The 22,554-nt window shown below is 43.9% G+C and overlaps 1 protein-coding gene across 1 annotated transcript; it reads left to right on the top strand.

Annotated features, from left to right (window-relative positions):
- The first annotated feature begins 2,167 nt into the window (after positions 1-2,167).
- Positions 2,168-21,869, top strand: MTMR8 (myotubularin related protein 8). Its single transcript, XM_051790994.1, has 14 exons — positions 2,168-2,248; positions 3,794-3,916; positions 4,813-4,975; positions 7,166-7,323; positions 10,158-10,286; positions 11,930-12,064; positions 14,570-14,702; positions 16,002-16,111; positions 17,128-17,253; positions 18,825-18,874; positions 19,491-19,691; positions 20,049-20,177; positions 21,029-21,155; positions 21,609-21,869. The coding sequence occupies exons 1-14, from the start codon at positions 2,225-2,227 to the stop codon at positions 21,864-21,866; spliced, it is 1,866 nt and encodes a 621-aa protein (XP_051646954.1). The 5' UTR covers positions 2,168-2,224; the 3' UTR covers positions 21,867-21,869.
- The last annotated feature ends 685 nt before the right edge of the window (positions 21,870-22,554 follow it).

Here is a 22,554-nt window from a genome sequence, read left to right as displayed (position 1 = left end):
TCAAATATATTCCCAAAAATGTAATTTTCATCCGCATCACACAAGATTTGACTGTTTTGTTGATAGAGATTTATTATGTTAGATTTTATCTGCCTGTTAAACACTTCCTAAAGGGTGAGTGACTAATAAAAATGACATTACAGAAATTGCTCTTCAAACTGCTCTGCAGATTGAAAAAAAATTCAGAAAGCTCCTCTTCTCTCCATACAAAACCTGTCCAGCCTGAGGGTGGGCACTGGGTGAATGGCAGAATCAATGTCAGTGTAAGGAACTCAGAGCAAGATCAAAAGAGTTACATATTCCTGTAGTATAGGAGAAATTCTATAATAAATGTGACTTAAAATGCAGCAAAAATGTGTAGTCTGAAGGTGCTGTGAGCTGTACTCACAAGTTCAGTCAAGCCTGGGACATGGCCTTGGTGGCCTGGTACAAGTCCTGCTCTGTGTCAGTTCTGTCATACATCCAACAAAATCAGCCCCATTCATCACTGACCTGGGTGGTTATAAGGTCCTTTTTTATGAGTTCACCTTCCTCCTCAAATACACTCAAAATGTATTTGCTGAGCTCAACTCTGTGGCCTCATTCTCCATTTATTTTCTTCTGACACCTCCCTTTGCCTCAACTCCTCAGGCTCAGTAAATGCAGATTGCAGAGAGATGTGGACAATACATCTATTATTGGGGCAAAGCTCCCTGGAAGAAGTCAGCTCTCTTTATTCCTTGGGATTGCTGCTCAAACTGATCCCTGTGGCATAATGATTAGTTTGGGAATAAGCTGTGAGGGTGATAGTGCCTGGCTGGGCAATGCAGCTGTTACTCCAGCTCTTTTAATCTCCACGTGCTTATTTCTTCCCTCATTTTTTTTTATTTTTGCCTTCTGTGTGTGCCATTTCCTTTGGGAAGAGGAGGAAGAAGAGTTGATATTATACACCCACATCGTGGAGTATTGTGGAGTCCCTTCAACCATACCCACTCTGTTTATTAGTAACCTTCTAAAGTATCCTCATCCTTCTGCAAACCCCAGGAGAGGCTAATGGGGGGAAAACCGATTTTGGATTATGTGGAGCACAAATGCAAAGCTGTAATTAATAAATTCTGCCCTCACTAATAGCAGAGGAGGAGTCTGTGCTGCTCCACACCCAGGATTTACACCCCATGTGTCTCCTCTTCCCTGGAAGTACAAACAGTGTGGGTTTGTACAAGTATGGAATGTTTGTATGAGGGGTAGGAATTTCAGATTTGGTTAATTCTGAGGGTACAGATGAAAGGATGAAGCCAGATCTGTGCAGTGTTCCCTGGCTGGGGTCCATTTGATCCTACACAGCTTGAGATTCCCACCAGGGAAGGAATGGCAGGGTATCCCCTTTTCCCTTTTCTTGTTATCTCTAATCATGGCTAGGCTTCGCGAACAAAGATTTCTTATCTCTAATAAAGTGTTTTAATCAACACCTTATGGAGTTCAAGTCTTTTCTTGCTGGGATCCATAAAAACACTTCACTGGCTCATCACACCAATATCCCCAATTGGAAAAACACCCATGGAAGGTGTCCCTGCCTGTGACAGGGGTTGGAATTATATGTGCTTTAAGGCCCCTTTTCAACCCAAACCAGTCTGTGATTCTCATTATGTAATAATTAAAACCTGTAAATTCTCAGACTCCACACAAGATCACCCTGCTGAAGGGAATTTCTCAGGAAATTGGGACTTAGGTTGGAAAGAACACCTGGGGAAGCAGCTGCCCCCCCCGCTGTGTGGGACATTAACACTCATTGCAAGCACTTGAATTAAAGCAGTTCTTCGGGATCAAGGCTAGGTATCCGTGAGAGGCAGCGCCGTGCTCTGAAATTAAAATACAGGGAAAACCTGACAAACAGGTATTATTAGCTCTGCTGAGTGTGCCGAGCATTAATGTGAAATGCACCTCTGATCCCTTACACCAGTGGGGAGGGCTATTAGCCCATTGAGGGCAACACTGTTGGCCGTACATTTTGAGAGGGAAAAGGGGCTTTTCCCTCACATATTCCTCGGGAAGGGCATCCCGGGGATTCCAGGAGAGGAATCCCGGGCCGTTCCCGGCGGGCTGTGCCCTCAGCGATACCCTCACCCAATATGGCGGCGGCGGCGCCGCGCGGCTCTCGCGAGCCCTGGGCGGGGCGGGGCGGGGCGGGGCGGGCGGTCCCTCATGGCGGCGGGGCGGCCCGTCAGGCCGGCGGGGCCAGGCGGCCATGGAGCACATCAGCACCCCAAAGGTAACCCTCACTGAGCTTATTCCATTTAACGGCGGGATTTATTTGGCTGCACGCGCCGTGTTTGATCCCCGTCGGGGCAACACCCCCTGCGCGCCCTCAGGTCTGAGCGCGGCGGGTTTAAAGCCGCGGTGTGAAGGTGCTGGTGGCTCCGCCGCCGTGTTGGGAAGCGGGTTTGCAGGGGGTGACACAAAGTGTTTTGGCGGCAATCCCTGAAAATTTCCTTTGTATCCACCCCCCCCTCAGTCGCAAAGAGTGAATCAAATGTCCTTTTTTTCCCCGTCAAATTCAGTGAAACAGGAGCTCCGGTAGTGCTGTGTTCAGGCGGCTAAAAATAAATTGCATTTACTTGAGGCAGCGGTTGGTAATTTAATTTTACCTTTTGCTGCCATGGAGGTTGTTATATTGTTATATTTTGGTTTATTCTCTAGGGTATTGCTTTGGGGATGCTCTTTCCCCTGTTCCCTGTGTTGCTTTGCTGGTCCTGCTTGTGTCTAGTGCCCTGAAAAAGGGAAATATTATCTATAATAGTTATATTTGCTGAAAAATATGACATGCTAAGAAATCATTCAGCCTCTACCTCTGTTCTACAAGTTTCTTTGCTGACATTTTCCATGGCTTATCTCAGACAATGTAAGAAAACTCACACATTCAATACCCAAAGCTAATCTATCATATACTGTTAAAAAGCTTGTTTTTGTTATCCATCCAATTATTTTTCCCCATTATTTGTGCTTAATGGTGAAAGAAAATTTCCATCTACCTTCATGAAGAGGCAAATAGGCCAGGAGGAAATCAATGAAATACTGTCAACTATTTTATTATGTCTGTGCTGATACTTTTTAAAGCTGCTTTTTATTAATTAGCTTGATGTGCTTTATGAAATGCACTTACAGGCCAGGAAGTGAGGTACAAGAAGTAGCTCCTAATGTTTTTTTACAGGCACGGAGCAGTTGGAAGTCAGACTGGAGAAGGCTGTTCCTTTCAGAGCAACACTTTGATTACTCTGAACACAGACAAGTTTTTCTTTGCAGTTCTTTGTCTTGTTATTTGTCAGCCTTGTCTGGTAACAAACTGGAATCATCTTGGCTACACATCCGGTCGGCCTGTTACTCACACTGGTGCTGAACCTTGGCTGTTTGCTTAACCTTTCTGGCTTTAATTCATGGAGAAATAATAGCATAAAGCTGAGCTGGTGTTGTAGGGCAGACTTAAATTCATGTATTTTCCTGTATTGCTTCATGAGTTGCTTATTGGAAGCTGAATGACTGGAGTTCAACAGGTGTTTAGATAATTCCTCCATCAAAGTTGGACATCAGGAGGAATTTTTCCACGGCAAGGGCTGTCAGGCATTGGAACTGCCCAGGATGTGGTGGAGTCCCCACCCCTGGAGGTGTCCGAGGAGGGACTGGATATAGCACTCAGTGCTCTGGACTGGGTGACAAGGTGGGGATTGGGCACAGCTTGGACTCGATGGTCTTGGAGGACTTTCCCAACCTCAATGATTCTGGGATTCTGTAGTTTTTTCATCCTCTTTCTATGTTGCAGGTCGAGAACGTGAAGTTGCTGGATCGCTACGCGAACAGGAAGGTGGCCAATGGGACATTGTACCTGACAGCCACGCACCTGATCTACGTGGAGGCTTCTGCTGAAGTCAGGAAGGAAACATGGGTATGTTGTGGTGCCTGGGGCTGTGTAAACACACCTATAAAAGTTATTTTATGTCACAGGCTGATTTGGTTTGGGAGGGACTTGAAGGATCATCCAGTCCTGCCCCCTTACCATGGGCAGAGACACCTCCCACTAGCCCAGGTTGCTCCAACCTGGCCTTGGACACTTCCAGGGCTGGGGCAGCCACAGCTTCTCTGAGCAACATGTGCCAGGCCCTCACCACCCTCCCAGCCAAGAATTTCTTCCCAATATCCCATCTAATCCTGCCCAGAGGGCAGTGGGAAGCCATTCCCCCTTGTCCTGTCACTACATGCTCTCATATCCAAAATAAACAAGTTTGGAAGTTCCACAGCTCCAATGACCTTTTATAGCATTTTAATACCAACAGCTGGTTTGGAAGGAAATGAGCACAATGGTGGCATGACTTGATAGAGTTCACTCATGGAATTAGTGTCAGTTCAAGGAATATAAAAAACTTGTGTAATTTCCTCTCTCAAACTCAATATACCAAGCCACCAAACTTGAATTTACAGCTTTTGTAAGTGCAGAATTAGCACTGAAATGAGCCTATTTTATTGATTCTAAAGCAAAGTGAGAATGACAGAATATATTGCATATGAGAGTGGGAAAGCAAAGTGCACCAGGTAAACCAAGCTGCACGTCAATCTCTGAAAGTAATTTCTGTGCATCTGTGTTTTTTCAGTCCTGCTTTAGTTACCTGGCCTTTAGGTGCAGTCTGTGTGTTTATGTTTGATAAATAATCACAAATAATCTCATTTTCTGCTGCTAGTTAGCTGCAGGAAGCATAAGTAGCTGATTGTGTTACAGAAACTTCATTTCTGCTTGTGCTGCTCGCAGCCTTATCTGAAAAATGTTGTTTATTCCCTGTTTTTCAGATCCTGCATCACCACATTGCAAGTGTGGAGAAGCTGCCCCTGACCACAGCTGGGTACCCCCTGCTTATCCACTGCAAGAACTTCCACGTGGCTCACTTTGTCCTGGGGCAGGAGCGGGACTGCCATGACGTGTTCACCTCCCTGCTCAAGCTCTCACAGCCAGGTATTGGGAGTGGGAGTCTCTTCTGGGAATTCTTGGAGCTCTCTAAGCTGGAATGCTGGGCTGAGCCCTGGGGAAGCTCTGTCTGCCCCAGCTTGGGTTTGGGCTCTCAGTGCAGGATGTGGAGTCGAAATCAGCTTCTCCCACCAGAGACAAAGGATGGGCTCAGGAAGTAGAGAGCAAGACATTTGCTTAACTAAACACAGTCTTTGAAGCCTACAAGAAAGATGGAGATAGACTACTTACAAGGACCCAGAGTGACAGGACAAGGGAGAATGAAAGAGAGCAGTTTAGGTGGGATACTGGGAAGAAATTCTTCCCTGTGAGGGTGGGAAGGCCCTGGCACAGGTTGCCCAGAGAAGCTGTGGCTGCCCCATCTGTGGAAGTGTCCAAAGTCAGGTTGGACGGGGCTTGGAGCAAGCTGGGCTAGTGGAAGGTGTCCCTGCCCATGGCAGGGGGTGGAAAGGGATGATCTTTAAGGTCCCTTCCAATCCAGGCTGTTCCATGATCCTGTGGCAGTGGGAATGAGCTGGTGTTCCGCAAGGAACTTCTTGAGGCCTGTGAAAGGTTCATTTGCCTGACTGAGTCTGTACCAGGCTTTTTTCTCATGTCACTCACACCGAGTGTCACATCCCATCCCTGGCCACTGTCAGTCATTCATGTGACCTGGCTGTTTTCTGTGTGCAGTTCTGCCCTCTCCAGCTGACCTCTGGGAATCCCACAAATAAAGCCTTAAACGTTGTCATCTTCGATTTGTTTCCAGCAGCATGTTTAAGCTGCTCTGCACTGTTTGCTCAGCTGTGACACCCTGTGTTTCACCCAGGCTGCCCTGACTTGGAGTCACTCTGAAAGAGGGTGAGCAAAACATCCTCAAAAGCCTGTGGTTTCTTCTGGCTCCAGCTTTTTATTCCATCATAGTTGAATCCTCAGGCTTCTTGTTCTTCTTACAGCACAGCATTCCACTGAGTTCCTATCTGCCTTCTGCCTCTGTTTTTGGGGTGCTACTTCAGTGAACCTGAGTTGTGTTATTATTACAAGGATGTAATTTGTAATTGCAATTTGTAAATTACGTCACTAGTCTGAGGGAGGGGAATTGATGGCACCAGGCAGCTTCTTGCTGCCCTTCACAGGACTGGGCTGGAAATCCTGTAGGAGAAATGGGTTTTGCCGAGTTTTTTTTTTTAATTGATATTAAGGCTTGTGTCTATTCCCAGCATCCCCCTTGTGCTCTTTGGCGTTTTCTTAGTTTTGCAGTTCTAACTCTTATGCTGTATCTGGCAGGTTTCTGGTGTTACATTTAAAAGCTGTCCCTGTTCTTTGAGTTTTGCAAATTAGAGACTTAGGTAGTGCCTTGAAGCTTGGGAGGTGTCACTGCAGGGGAGCACACCAGTTTCTTGTAGTTGTTTGTCTAAATGCTGTAACTCTTTCTTTTCTTCTACTTAAGGATTTTGAGTGCTCTGTTTTTGGTTTAAAAAATGTCAGTGTGTGTTCCCTTCATGGTTTTTTGGCAGAGTGATGGACAGCTAGGGGTTACCTGCTTTATCAGCCCCTGACAGGTTTCCCTCTGTCTCTGGAGCACTTGCTGCCTTGGGAGTTAGCTGAATGAGTTATTGGCTGGATTTGCATTTTATGGAGAGAGGGAAGGAGGTTGGGATGGTAAATGGCCATTTGTCAGACCCAGCCCGAAGCCTTTGTTGGGCTGAAAGTAACATTTCAGACAACTCTCAGGATTAGAACTTGTTGTTGAAGGATGAACTTTCAGGTGTGGAAGAGCTGTTGTGTGAACTCTCCACAGAAAATAGATCTTTTAATATGTGTTGTCATTTATGGGTTAATGTTTATGACATAAATCCCATCTAACGTGCCTGTTGTAGTGAATTTAGGAGGAAATCATTTGTTCAGGAAAAATTACCACTTCAGACTTAGAATTAATTCTAACAAAATGTTGTAAGCCTATTTCCTTGCATGTGGGAACTGAGTATTGGAAATTCCTGAGGATTTCAGGAGGAATTGTCAGCACTTGGTACTACCCTGACCAAAATCCTATAAATATGGGGTTGAGAAGTTTTAAATATCTCAAATACTCTTCTCTGCAGCACTGAACGATTGATTTCCAGAAGTTCTGGCCTCTCTGTATGTCTTTGCATCTCTTTAGTTATTAAATAGTTAATTTTTTTTCTTTCTTCTTCCCAGTGAAACCTGAAGAACTTTATGCTTTCTCTTACAATCCTAAAATGTCTAAAGAGAACCGGGAAATTGGGTGGAAACTAATTGATTTAAAACTGGATTACCAGCGCATGGGAATTCCAAACGACTACTGGGAAATAACGGATGTTAACAAGGACTACGAGGTAATTCCTGCCCCAAGTAGCCATTTAATGCAGTATCTCCTTGTTGTTGTTAATGACACAGAGCAACTCTGCTGCTGCCTCTGGGGAGGAATGAGCTCTCTTGCTTTTAAGCAGCATCATCTTGATGGGAAGTTGCAGATAATGATACTACAGAAGAGCTGCAGAGTCACCTTGGTTTGCTTTGATCCCCCTGGCAAGGGACCAGAGAATTGTTCTGCTAGAGTGTCATGGTTTGAGATAGCCCCAAAATCCAATCCCCTAGCTCCATTCCCCCTCCCACATCTCAACCTAATGTGAGATGGGTTTTTCCAGACAAAACACACCAGACTCAAAGTGGGGGAAAGGGAATATATTACAATGACTGTACAAATAAATACCATATCACATTATACACATGATCACAACTATCTCTACCATGACATATAGTATTTACAGTGGATCAGATCTCTTCTCCCCTCCAAATAAAAGTCCAGGAGGGAAAGAAGGACAGATCCCTTCCAGTCTCTGAACAGCAGCATCTTCTGAGGCAGCAGTCTGTATTCTTCACATGCATGCAGCAGCTGATAGCTGGCTTTCTGCCAGCACTCACGAGGGAGGTATCCAACCTCTCTCGGCCCCATCGCCTCACAACTGAGGGGTCTTCCGTGGGCTTCGTAACCCCAGACAAGGTCGTATCACCACGTCATATCACGAAGACACAGGGGGGTCTTCGTGACGGTCTGGTATCTCCAGGAGACTCAGCTCCTTGCAGGGCCTCTGTGCCCTGTCTCTCAGGCTGCCACCGTGGCAGCAGTGCGAGGGGGGAGCCAAGGTCACCCCCTCTGCATTCCTCTCGGAGCTCTCTAGCTCCTTTCTGCAGTGCATGTCGCACTTCAAGGCTCTTTCAAGTAAGAGTCCATCATCTTCCTCCTTCCAGGAGGTCTCAAAGGAGTTTGGGGGGCTGGTACAGTCTTACCCCCAGAACTCTGTCTCTCAGGCTGCTGGCTCTCTTTTCCTCGGCTCTCCTTCCAGGAGTCCTTTCTCTGGTGCTGCATGTTGCTTCTGCTGCTCCTTCAGTTCAGGTCTTATCTCTGGCTCTCTGCCACCGTTTCTCTGGCCAGTGCCGGCTGCTGCTCTGCGCCCATGGAGAAAACATCTCCCGGCATAACTACAGGCACCTAGCCCAGCTTTATGCTGTTCCAGGTCCCCGCAGCCCCTAGCCAGGGGCTGGGAGGCCCCAGAGGGCCCAAGGGGCTCAGAGCCCCTTCCTCGTGGCTCTACAACATGGCCACCTCTCCTCAACAACCAAACTACAACTCATCTCTTCCGGTGAGCTTGTGGGATGTTGACATTTTTGCAGGAGCGCCCATTGGACAGAACTCCAAAACTTCCAGGGGTTTCCACCCCTTGGGGTCTACCACTTTTCTTAGCCTCTGGGGGAAAACAAAGTCCAAACCACTACATAGAGAAATGGCAAACCATCTGTTAGGAAAAGCCTGAAGTACCCTTAGCTGCTTTTGGTATTTCTGAAGCCTGTCCCACCTGACTAGGGACAGATGTGTAGGAGAGAAATAAATGCAGCAGTTTGGATTGGTAGGGGGTGAGGCAGAGTGGAGAGGGACTAGGGAGGGAAGGAGAAAAACAGACCTTCTTTTGCTTACTTGGTTGGATCTTCTGCTTTATAAAGCCTTTCTGTCATTTCAGTCCAAACTGGCTGCTGCTGTTATTTTCTTTGAAAGGCCATCTTGAATCTAAACAACAATAAACAACAGCATTTGTCAGCAAGCTTGTTCAAAATCCTGTTACACATTATTTCCCTTTTTATTTCTTCTAATGTGGAACAGTCAGACCTGGCTGTCAAAAAGCCAAAACAGGCAACTCTGAGGAAGAATCCAACATATTCGGTCCTGAATCCCTTCCCCTGCTCCCCACTCTCTTCCCTGGGCAGCTTTCTTTGCTGTTACACTTTGGGTTGAAGAAATACAAGCCTGTGCTGTCAGAAGTGACAGCTCATTTTACCTGGCTATGTGTTTGGATGCCTGAATTGAGATGTGATGGCAGAGATGCTGTTTCCAGTAGCTGATTAAGGCACCTGAATGTGAGCAGCTCAAATCATTAATCACTCTGAGGCTGTACTTGCTCAAGTGTAACTCTCAAGTGCCAATGCTTTAGAATTTCCTCAGGGTTTCCAGCCTGTGTGTTTAAATTGTCAAACCTGATGTAAAGCCAGGCTTGGGGAGGAGCTCATCTGTGAAGTCTATGCTGAGAGACTGTACTGGTTTGAGGAGGAAGGATAAAGCTGGTCTCTGAGGGTGCTTCCTGATTGCTGGTAACTCCTTTTCAGAATAAGATTTAGAGGGAACTTTTAAAATATAGTTGTTCTTACTTTCTCTTTTTGTGAAAAAGAATTCTTGGCTGTGAGGGTGGGGAGGCCCTGGCACAGGTTGCCCAGAGAAGCTGTGGCTGCCCCATCCCTGGAAGCGTCTAAGGCCAGGTTGGATGGGGCTTGGAGCAACCTGGGCTAGTGGGAGGTGTCCCTGCCCATGGCAGGGGGTTGGGACAAGATGATCTTTAAGGTCCTTTCCAACCCAAACCATTCTGTGATTCTAAATCGGAAACTTTCATAAAATTTATGAATTTAAAGAACTTCTTTTAATATGTGCTGGGTGCAGTGCAGTCCATTTTCTAGGTTCACTTTTAAAATTGATCCTTTCCTTCACATTGTTTTATTTTGAACCTATTACTCTGTTATTTTCCTAAATAAATCTTAATGTCCTGAGCTCAAGATGAATTTTTCATGGATTTTGAATTGCTCAGTGCTAATATCTGTTTTTTTTTTCTTTCTTCTCACTCAGGTTTGCAGCACATACCCTCCAGAAATCGTGGTGCCTCGAGCTGCCTCCAAGGCAGTGGTGATGGGAAGTTCAAAGTTCAGAAGCCGAGGGCGGATTCCGGTGCTTTCTTACTTGTATAAGGAAAACAATGTTAGTGCTGGCTTGGGGTGAGAGCGAGGGTTCCCCTTTTTGCCCAGTTCCCTTCTAGTGACAGGAAATAATGAGATAATTATTAGACTTGAGACATTTGAGAACTGTGCTTCTCTTAATGGCTTTAAATATTAGTTCTTTCTGAGTCACAGAATAAGCCGAAGACAAACACTTGGGGTGCATCCAGAGCTCTGCAAAAAGCCCAAACTTTCCAACCTTCCTTTTTATTTAAATCAACTTTCAGCAATTCCTTCTGATGTGGGGCTTTTAAATCTCCTGTTTAGCTATATTCAATAATGTTTTACCAAGTTCTATGTTAACTCAGCTAGATTTTATTAGTATTGAAGAGGAGGAACCACCCTGAAATAAATCCCCACTAGGTCACAATAAGTGAAGGTTTCATTTTTTTGTTTTTTTCCACTGAAGACCAGAATGTAAATTTTTTAACTTTGCTGCCTCAGCAGTGTTTTAGATGCTGATGTGAGGAAAATGCTGTCACAGCCAAATTGTTGTTTTCCTGAGGAAATGTGCCTTGACCTGGGCACTGCATGGAGTTGTGCTGGCAACTTAAAGCATACTCAGTGCACTTCTGAGCGTGGAACAGTAACAACTGAGAAGGAAAACTGTGGAAAAGAGTGGTTTGGAAATAGAAACCAACTAGAAAACATGAGAAATTATGGCCTTCCAGTGCCTTATGAAAAGGAGGGAGAGGGATTTTTTGTAGGGGCACATAGTGACAGGACAAGGGGGAATGGTTTTAAACTGCCAGAGGGCAGGGTTAGATGGGATATTGGGAATAAATCCTTCCCTGTGAGGGTGGGGAGGCCCTGGCATAGGTTGCCCAGAGAGGCCGTGGCTGCCCCTGGATCCCTGGAAGTGTCCAAGGCCAGGTTGGACAGGGCTTGGAGCAACCTGGGCTAGTGGAAGGTGGAACATACTGCTTAGGGGGTGGAATGAGGTGGTCTTGAGGTCCCTTCCAAGCAAACCCTTCTGGGATTCTGGGGTTCTGTGGACTGCTAACATTTGGGATCCTGATCATCAGGCAGAGCACACTGTGAGGTTTCTTGGCCTCTCTACTTAATGAAGTTTCCCAAACCTCTCGCTTGGAGAAATAGCCCAGTAAGGTTTGTGTGGGTCCAGTTAGCAGCAGTTTTTCAGTGAAAGAGAACACAATTAACACCCATTCAGTGGGTGTTTGGGGTGGGTGGGAGGTGCTGTGGGATCGGAGTGACCCTCTGTGTGTGTGTAGGTCTATGGGATCAGGTTTGACCCTCTGTGTGTGTGTAGGTCTGTGGGATCAGGTTTGACCCCCTGTGTGTGTGAGAGGTGCAGTGGGATCAGGGGTGACCCTCTGTGTGTGTGTGATGCTGTGGGGTCAGGGCTCACCCTGTGTGTGTGTGAGTTGCTGTAGGGTCAGTGCTCACCCTGTGTGTGTATGAGATGCTGGGGGGTCAGTGCTCACCCCATGTGTGTGTATGGGGTGCTGTGGGGTCAGTGCTCACCTTGTGTGTGTGTGTGGGGTCAGTGCTCACCCCATGTGTGTGTATGAGGTGCTATGGGGTCAGGGCTCACCCTGTATGTCTGTGGGGTCAATGCTCATCCCGTGTGGGGTGCTGTGGGTGAGCTGTGTTTGTGTGTTGCAGGCTGCCCTGTGCCGCTGCAGTCAGCCCCTGGCCGGGTTCAGCGCACGCTGCCTGGAGGACGAGCAGATGCTCCAGGCCATCCGAGAGGCCAACCCCGGGAGCCCCTTCATGTATGTTGTAGACACAAGGCCAAAGGTACCTTCCTGGGGTTCTGGGCTGCTTCGGTACCTCATGTCTGAATTAGTAAAGCTGGTTCCAGGTTACTCTGGCACAACTGAGATTAGCTCGGTTGGTTAGAGTGTGGTGCTAATGCTGAGGCTGTGGGGTCAGTCCCTGTATGAGTCACTCTACTCATTGATGATCCTTGTGGTTCTCTTCCAGTTCAGAATATTCCAGGGTAACAACTCTGCCAGTGCTTTCTAGGCTGTGTGGGATCAGGGATGCAGGGTCACCTGGTTCAGGATATATAACTGCAGAGTTGTCACCTGGTTCAGGATATATTACTGCAGAGTTAAGTGCTGTTGGGATCTGGCACTCCTGGAGTCTCCTGGGTTGAAGTTTGTGGCATATCCCTGCAGAGAGTCCATCATGTGTTGAGTTGGGAAGAAGCCTCAGAATGCAGTTTCATGGCACTGGAGTCTTATTTATCTATCTATTTATTTATTTATTTGAATATATAAAAATAAACAAGACTCCATATGGACTTTTTATTTATATACACATAAATATGTATTTATAAATAACAAATATGTTTATATAAAATATTTATTTTATTTATATAAAATGTTTTATTATATAATAATTACATATATTTTGGAGAAATATATTTATATTTCTACACTATAAATTATATTATTATATTTATTATATATAATATATATTTTATATATATAATATATATATATGTATAAAAATATACAAAATATAAAATATTTTTAATGTATTTATTGGCAGACCTGGGAGGAAGTGAGGCTGTGTGGGGTCTGATAACAACTAAGAAAAGCAATTGACATATATATATTTATACATACAGATAAATAATATTTTTTATTCATATAATAAATATATATAAGTATATTATTTTATATGTGTAATATAAATTATATTGTTCTATTTATTATATAATATGTAATAAATTGTATATTGTATATTAAAATAAAAATTATAATATATATAAATATTAAAAAGATACACTATTATTTATATATTTACTGGCAGACCTGGCAGGAAGTGCGGCTGTGTGGGATCTGATAACAACTGAGAAAAGCAATTCCTCCATTTTTTTGCCTTTTAAAAGTAACACCAGTGATGTGCAGCTTGGAGTTTAATACACTTCAGCTCTTCTGGTCCATAGCCACTGTTTGGGGCCAGAAGTTCAGAGCTGAGGGTTTTATTTAAGAGGATATTGATAAAATACTTGCAAAATTCAATCTCTAATGACTGTCACCTCGAGGAACTGAATTTAAGAACCAAATCAAATGATTCTCTTGTAAGCATATGGATTAGAAGTGTTGGTGTAAGGAAATTAGAACACAAGGAATTTCATAGCACACAAGTATTTAAATGCAAAGATTTAAAAGTGCACTGACTGTTTTGAAATTGAGCTTTCTGAGAACCTGCTTCACTGTTCAGATATTGCAGTTATTTTATAGACACTGCATATTTAGTTAAAACTATGGCAAGGGCAAGAAGGGAAAAGTCTTTTGGGGAAAATGGGGAATGTTTCACCTGTTGTTCCAGTGTTATTTTGCCTTTTTGTACTGCGACATTTCCTGAGATCACCTATTCTGTAATGATGTATATGTTTATAGCAATCACTGCAGATTTTTTTGGTGCAGGCAGCTTCCAGTGTCAGAGATGTTCCCCTGAAATCCATCCTTGATGGCAATTTTGTTCTAAGATATTTGATGAAAAGGGGATAATTTATAATTGGTGACATTTCTCTTTCAAACCCCACATACCTTACTTTGGATGGTAGAACTGAAACACTGGAGTTATTTGATAGTCTTAAACATGTCTGTACCATAGCTGACTTTTCCTTCCCTCCTCTCTATGGAGGCAAATCCCTCCTCTGCCCAGAGTAACCTGGGGGGAGGTGGAGCTCTGTTTTCTGTCACCACTCAAGATTTCCTGTAGCTCTTGAACTGTTTGGGTTAATTTTTAGGGCAACTGGCTTCTTTTCTACTTTTCTGCAGTTCCAGTTGGTTGCTGTATTCTTCCTGCTCAACTTGAATATTTCTATGTTTCCCTCAGGTGGCTTTATTTCATCTGTGCATGTATGTCTGTGAAAAGCTTTGGAATTCTCTTACTATTTCTATCCCACCATGTATGTATGTTACTGGGAAAAATGACTTTCCTAGTTTTGCTTTCCTTTGCTTCTCTCTGCATTTCCTTAGGTAGCTGCACAGTTAGGGCAGGCTCAGTGTCTCTCTGCCTGCTTTGATGACAGCAGAAATTGGGGAAATTCTAGACAGGGTCTTAATGAGCCTCTGCATATGAGTAATGGACTGGAGACACTGGTGTAATTTTAGGGAATTAATGTCTGGGAGGTGGGGAAGTACAGCTGAGTAACAGCTTTGTTCAGTCCATTTTCTGGGAGATTTTAAAAAGAAAGAATGTCTTGCAAAACAGGCTGATTTCTTTCTGTAGAGTGTTGTAATTTTCCCTTCCTTTTCTCTCCCATTCCCTTGGATTTGGCAGTTGAATGCCATGGCCAACCGAGCTGCTGGGAAGGGCTATGAGAACGAGGACAACTATGAGAACATCCGCTTCAAATTCATTGGCATAGAGAACATTCATGTGATGAGGAGCAGCCTGCAGAAACTCCTGGAAGGTGGGTACAGCCCAGGGACTGGCCTTTGCTACCCCTGGCCACTTTTGGACAAAAAAATATCCAAATCCTACATGCACAGCATTGTGCTGGGAGCAGAGTCAGTGTCTTGCTTTGTTTGCTCTGTGGAAGTGGCTGAAAGTACCATTGTGGTTAAAATGCTTTCCTGCTTGACATTTGATTTGTTCTTGTGCTTGGTTTTGTAGTGGTTCAAAACCAGCAGCCAACACTAACAGCATTCCTTAATTAATGTGCCAAATTAAAAGGAAAAGGCTATTACATTAGAAATACTACATTTTGCAACTAAGTCTCATGGTTGCTTCATGAGGTGTTGAAAGAAAACTAACAGAGGTTGTTTAGGAAATACTTTTTGGGGTTTGATATATTGAGTTGGGAGTATTTCAGTGTTATCTGAATTGAATCTGATTTGAAATACAGTTTCAAATTTCTAATCTCTGATTTGACATACATTTTTGGCATGATCTTCCAAAGGTTTGAATCTCATATGTACCTCGTTCTTACCTGTCATTTATTTCTGATTTCTTTTGATTAATACATAAATTCATTTTTTAATACATAAGTATATTAAAATGCAGAACCTCAGGTAATTAAGCTCCTTGTTATCTTAGGGGAAAAAGCAAAGCAGAGCAGAAGAAATACTTACCTGAGCCATTGGGGATCAAGAGGGGGATGATCACAAGTAGGAGTCCTCAATTCCCTGTTCCTGGCAGATTTATTTTGTGGTGGAAGAGAAGGCAGAATAAACACTTGATTGCTCCCATATTCTTCAGTAGTGATAAAACTGCACTCTCTGGTGCTTATGGACTGTTAGTGAACTTAATTACTGTCAGTATTTTCTGTGCTGGGTTTCATTACAGCGTCTGAGTTGCCTTCAAGGTTAGACATGTTATTTCTCTCTCTGTAAATGAGAACTCTCCTGTCTTCAAATCTCTGTGATGCTGAGGGAAGGGTTGTAGATGTGAGTGTGATGGTGATTTATAGTGAAGTAACAGATCGCTAAACACTCGCTTTGTTGGAAAAAACTGAGCTGAGAAAAGAATGAGTTACCATTGAAAAACAGAGGAGGATATTTTCTGAGCCTGAAGTTCTTAAACAAACCAGCAGTTTTTAGTTATGAATTTTAAGTATTCAACCAGTAATTTCTGTGTCCTTTAGACAGGATGTTGCTGCTGACACTTTAAAAATGTAGCTGTTAGGATACCAGGCTGTGGAGAGCTAATGAGGAGGTGCAGGAGATGCTGTTCACAGGGTGTCAGCTCATTCCTTTGTGTTTGTTCTTAGTGTGTGAAATGAAATCCCCCTCCATGAGCGACTTCCTCACTGGGCTGGAGAACTCGGGTTGGTTACGGCACATCAAGGCTGTCATGGATGCAGGTGTCTTCCTTGCCAAGGTAAAACTGCTCTCCAGCCTGCAGGTGAATTAAAAAACATGTAGTTGTCCATTTGGGAAGGTGGAGAGACAGTGGGAAAACACTGCTATCCAGGTTGGCCTCAGCTCTCCAAACCAACTTGGAGGACATAAGTGGGTCATCCAGCTGGGCTCTCTCCTAGACACTGCTGTGACAAAGTGTTGGGGTGTTGTCCTGTGTGCTGTTTTGCAGCAAGTGGTTTCTGAGGCTTTATTAGAACTCATTTGAAACAGGTAAAACCACAGAATGTGAATAAAATTAAATAGAAGCAGTTCTGTCCAGTAGTGCAAACAACTCATAACCCTGGGCTCATTATTCAGTTACCTGCTCTGCTTTAATGGCAGGATTGTTTTGACCAGTTTATTTGCTGGATTTATGTGATGTGGACACTAATTTTGACTATTGTACACAATCCTTATTTCTGCAGAGCTCATGGCTTTGCAGGTCAGGAAAAGGAGAGAAGTCACTAGGGCTCTTTAGGAGGAGTAAAGGGTGTGCAGGAAATAACATTGCAAGAGTCGTGAGAGTAATTGTCTCTTACAATTTTCCCATGTAGCAAGCATGAAAATGTTATTGTGTTTTCCTGCCACTGGTACAAGGGGAAGAAGATGATCCATATGGGAGGAGGTTGGGATCAGCTCTTCTAATTTGTCTTGAAGTTCCTGATCTCCATGTGTCCAATTCTTTACCCATACACCAAATCTTTCCTCAGAGGAGGAGACTGAGAATTCTTGGCCCTTCGGGAGACTGAGTACTTGAGATCACAGGCTCTGTTTCTTGCCAGTCTGTTGCTGCCAAGACACGGTGCAGCATTTCGTTCTAGTTGGGGTTTCTGTGGGTTGATGTTCAACCCACAGACATTGGTGCATTTCCGTGGTCCAGATGAGAAGTGACAAATATTCCTCTGGAGTTTTAGGTAAATATAGATGAAGGGGTAGCATTTATTTCGGAAGTCTAGCTGGAAAGGTGCTGAAGTGCTGTGTGTGGTGTCTCCTCAGGCTGTGAGGGAGGAGAAGGCCAGTGTCCTGGTGCACTGCTCCGACGGGTGGGATCGCACAGCCCAGGTCTGCTCCCTGGCTGGGCTCCTCTTGGACCCCTTCTACAGGACCTTCAAAGGCTTCATGGTAAGGACACCAATGTTGGAATTTTAAAAATTCAAAACTAAAAAGTGCTTCCTGCATTGGAAAGGTAAACAGGCGCTAATTAAGTGTTTGAGGCCCTTTCCTGGCACAAGCAGGAGGTGACCTATATAAAGGAGCTTTGATTCTGTAATGAGCTTTAATTGCTCTGTGGGCACAAAAGGCAGGGGTTGATTTACAATTCCCGAATCTTTGTTTCCTTGAATGTCCACATGAGAGCCACTAATGAGAGGTTTCAGCAAGAGATGGATGAGGAAAGGATGCAGTTCTGGCTGCAATCCACCAAAAAGTGCTGTAGGAGCTTGTCATGTAGGTCTCTTATCTGCCGAGATTTCGAATTGGGTGAACTCACTGTCGAGCACGAGGCAGTGTATAACCTGTATATCAGTAAAATCTACCTCATTTCAGAGCTTTTTAAAAGCCATTTCATGTGAATTTGGCTGTTTGTTTCTAGTGCGGGCTTCTTCTTTTTTGCAGCCATCCCTCCATGAATACAGTGCAGTCTGGGATGTGCCTTTCCAGTCGTCCCTTGTTAAATACCTGAAGAGCTGCTGCTCTTTCTCAAAAGAGATCCATATAAGAATCCCTGGAATCACAACAATGCAAATTTTGCCTTCTCCCATGCTAGGACTGTTTCCTTACATTCCATGCTACTTTTATTATTATTTTTGCTTCTGGATTATACGACAGGTTTTTTTAACAGTTAAAATTACATCAGCATAGGAAACATCTGCCTGGGCTTTGGCTGTGAACAATTCTGCATGAACTGAGAGACATGAATTTCTTAGGAACAGGAGCGATTACTAACACAGATACATCCTTGGCTGTCCCTTGAGACAAGAGTTTATAGGCACAAGTCCCCTGACAGTGGTTATTCATAAATGAATTAATGAGGAATGAAAAAATTTGATAAGCAATATAAATGAAGTCTTTGAAAAACTCTGTTGTGCGTTTTTCCTGCCTTCTGTTCTTTAAGCCTCTGCATGATGAGATCAGGAATTGATCTTTAGATATGATCCAGCAAGAAATAATGACTGCAGCATCAGTCATGTGGTTCCTTTTGAGACATCTTTCAGGAAAACACTGCTTCCTTATTATTTTCCTATAGCTAGCACAGGGATTCTATTTAAAATAGAAATTGGTTGTTCTGATCTCTTCCTGAGCTCCTCAATACACAGCTGTACTTCTTATATTCCTATTTGTGTGTTAAACATTTGTTGAATTCCAGCTGCTGATTTATTTTGGTGAGTTAAATAGCACATAGGGCAATATTAAGCTGTTAATTCTTTTAGCTCGGTGTGCTTATATATTATGACTTTAAGAACATAGAAGCTCCCTCAAAATAGTACTAGACTTGCTGAAGTTCTCATTCCAACAATGCCATTGCACAGGTAACTGGATAATCTGTAAATCACAATTACTGTTCCCATTGATTTCTGTGGATATACTTGTAACTATAGAGTCAGCAGCTTTTTAGGCTTTAGCATCAAAGGCTTCACTTTTCTTTTTTAACCAAAGTAATGCTCTTTTTTTTAATCCCTCTTTTGAAACTGCAGGTTCTGATAGAAAAGGAGTGGATTGCAATGGGCCACAAGTTCTCCCACAGGTAAGAGGAGCAGGTTATTTGGGTGGAGTGACTGGGTGGGACTTGACTGGGAAACCAATACAGTGTCTTCAGGTTTATGCGCTCCCAGGAAAAATGTAAAGGAAAATACAGGTGAGGGGAGAGAAGATTTGGAAAAGACTGGAGTTGGTGACATAAAGCCAGTATCTTCCAGGGCTGTTATTTCATCAGTGTTTTTTTATTACTTTGCAGAATTATAGGCTTGAATTCATTGTCTGAATTCTGGGTGTTTTCCTACCCGAAAAATTGTATTATTTGAGGAGTGCTAATCATAAAATCACAGAATCATTAATGTTGGAAAAGACCTCCAAGATCCTAAAGTCCAACCATTAACCCACCCCCATGTCCCCAAGTGCCACATCCACTCCAGGGGTGGTGACTCCCCCCCTGCCCTGGGCAGCCTGTGCCATCAATAAGGTTCTGATTCATTCTTTTGCAATTATCTCCTGAGGGAAGATCTCAGCTGCTGTTTTTCAGGACTTTTACTGAGTTCAAACCATAAGCTTGAAGAACTGGAAGAAGACTTCCCATTTTAGTGTTTAGGGGGCTCTTTTTGTGTTGGGTGACACAGGATTTAACCCTGTTTACATCTCTCCAGGTGTGGCCACTTGGATGGGGACCCCAAGGAGGTGTCCCCCGTGTTCACCCAGTTTGTGGAGTGTGTCTGGCAGCTCATGCAGCAGTTCCCCTGCTCCTTTGAGTTCAACGAGAGGTTCCTTCTGGAAATCCATGACCATGTTTACTCCTGCCAGTTTGGCAACTTCCTTGGGACCTGCCACAAGGAGCGTGAGGATCTCAAGTGAGTTGGTAGTTGATAGAGCCAGAAGTGACTTGAAATGTCAGGAAAGGGGCAGGTTGGATGTGTTTGTGTGTTTTAATATAACTCTGGATTGGTTAAGGGTAGCATTGTCTTGAGAGATGCTAAAAAATTATATCTCAGAAGACAGATGTTTTAATTTGGACCACAGTAAGCCCTTCTGGATTGGCTGGTGGATTATATGTTCCTCAGGGATGTATCTTGCGTTTATGTAATTAATCAGATAATGTGTAAAAATAATTCATAGCTTCCTTAATCTAATTCTCCTCTGAACAGTTAAGAGTTCTTAATCCACTTGCCTCTTTTTTTTAGTGATTAGATGTTATTTGTACTTGACAGAATCTTCGAGAAGACTCATTCTCTGTGGCCTTTCCTCTTACAGAGGAAGCAGGAATTGAGAAATCCTTTGTACAGAGGGTTTACAGCTTACAAAGAACTTCAACCAAACACACTGCCTTTCAGTTTCCAGTAAGTTGCTCATTTAAGAAGGGGGGATTTCTTTCATTATGATGTAGATTGATAATTCGGGTTTAATAAAATAAATTTGCACTGATCAGCTTGGTTTGTTTTACCCTTCCCCTCCATTCCTTACCCATAAACTGAGATTAGCAGTCCACTGGTAATGGTTAAATAAGTGCAGGTGCTGTAATTTAATATTTTTTTCTTTGGGGTTGAGAAAGAGGGTGAGGAAAGGCAAGGAAAAACATAACTTCAGATGAAGATAGAACCACACACCCCCTGACTGCTTGCTCTGTCACATGTAAGTCATAGGCTAGACAGTTGTTTGAGAAAGTTCCTCTTTTTCTCCTTTTTAATATATATTAAGAAAGTCTTTCAAGCAGGAATTTTGGTGCCCAGTCACACCCAGGATGATGCAGTCAGGGTTTTTTTCCCAAGAAGGGTGTTCTGGTTGCTTGCCCAGAGTGTTACAAGAGGTGGTGAGTTTGGCTTTGTGTCTGGTCCCTGCTGAGGGAGAGGGGGATGCAAATGTGTTTTTAAGTGCTGTATGTGGTTACTGGTGGGCAAAGAGGACTTGAAGGCGAGCTGCCCAAGTCTCCAGTAAGTCTGCTATAGAAAAAAAAAAGTGTATTTTCATCCTATTCTAATACCTACTGTCAGGTCTTTTAACTTTATGAAAATTTGCCCACTGAGTCAGAATTTCATAATCCAAGGCTGTGGTGGTTTTTTGCAATCAATTACCTACCACAAGCTGTTGAAAATTCTTAAAAGAATTCTTGAAGAAAATTCTTTTCTTAACAGAATGTTGGCAGTAGGGCACAAGTGACCTCCTAATTCCCTTTTCCTGCCCTGTTCTTGAGGTTTTGGTGTGGGATGTACAATCGCTTTGACAAAGGGATGCACCCAAAACAGTGTGTGTTGGATCATCTGCTGAGCTGCATGAGCCAGAAGGTGCAGCTGGAGGACGATGCATCTGAACTGGAAAACGTGAGGCTATTTATATTTCTTTAGTATTTCAAATCCCATGAAGGCTTTGGCCAATGTATCTGGGTTTAAATATTGGCACTGGAGAGTTGTTTCAGTAAGCTGGGCAAAATGAGGGGTTAAATGACAAGGCTCTGCTAGCAGTAGATTTGCTGTTTGTATTAAAAAAAACCCAGAACACCCATAGACAAACTAAAAAACACATCTGAAAATATACCAGTGAGAAGGCTATCACTGTCCTTTGCCAGTTTAATGTGGATGCTGAAAACTTCAGCTTTCCGAATTAAACTCTGGTCTTTGTATCAAACATGTAAAGATCTGTGCCCATGGACTTCAGTGCTGGAAAAGAGGCACTGGCACAGGGCTTTTGTGTTGACAGCTGATTTTTTGTACACTGTTGACACCTGTGAATAGTACCTTTTATTAATTTTTTTTAACATCTTTTTATTTGTGTAGAAACTTCCTTTCCTTGACGGTCCTTTGCCTGGTGAAGCTTCCTCCTTCCCCAGAGCAGGACATGCTGCTCCCAAAGCCCCCATGCCCAACACTCCTCAGGACTATGGAGGGGCAGCACCCCCTGTGCTGAGCAATGGGACCTCCCCTGGGGCTGGGGGCTCAGCTGTGGACCTGAAGCACAACGAGAACCTGTCTCACCACCACCAGGATCTTGGTGCCTCCACGGAGGTGTCAGACGGGAATGCTCAGCACCAGTGAGGAGCTCTGAACTGTTGGGTGAAGCAGGCTCTGGTGGGGTGACCCCACAGGGTGCAGACCCCCATTTACAGCTGAGTGTGAGTACAGGGTGTGCTGGGGGAGCAGGTTGGGTTTGGGACATATCCCTGTGCAGCTGGAATGATGCAGAGCTGACCAGGAGGCTCCTGGAGCTCGTGTAAACTCGGGTTTTGGTGGAAACACGTGTGGTTTTAAGGTTTGTGGCTGCCTGCCAGCACTGGTGTTTGAAGCTGGAAGAAATCCTGGCCAAATAATGCTGAGAGTTGGGCAGTGTTTGTAACCAGAGGAGAGAGGATGCAATCTGTCTGTGTTCAGTGCTGGTACAAGGTCATCTTAAAATGATAAAAAAATTCCAGTTCATCTTAAAATGATAAAACCCCCAACACCCTTTCTTAGCTGTGAATGACTCTCTGCATGGACCCTCACCTTGTAGCAGAACTGACTCAGTTTTTGTTTCCTATGCATTTTTGTTACACAAAACCAAACCCCCGTGCCTTTTTCTGAGGTTGCTCTCATGTCCAGCCACACCATGTGCTGTTTTTATTATTGTAGTGTAAAGTGTAGTGTTGGGTCTTTGTAGTCAGTATTTCTAAGGAGGTTTTTACCTGCTACAGCCTCCCCAGGATCTTTGCTGATCCCCCTGAGTTCAGTAGCTTCTTTCTAAGCTGAC

This window comes from Manacus candei, unplaced genomic scaffold, assembly GCF_025592945.1.
Source record: "Manacus candei isolate 608988 ecotype Guabito, Panama unplaced genomic scaffold, ASM2559294v1 h1tg000003l, whole genome shotgun sequence".
NCBI classification, from domain to species: Eukaryota; Metazoa; Chordata; class Aves; order Passeriformes; family Pipridae; genus Manacus; species Manacus candei.
Note: the sequence above shows the minus strand (reverse complement) of the source record. Positions and strands in the feature narration are given on the sequence as shown.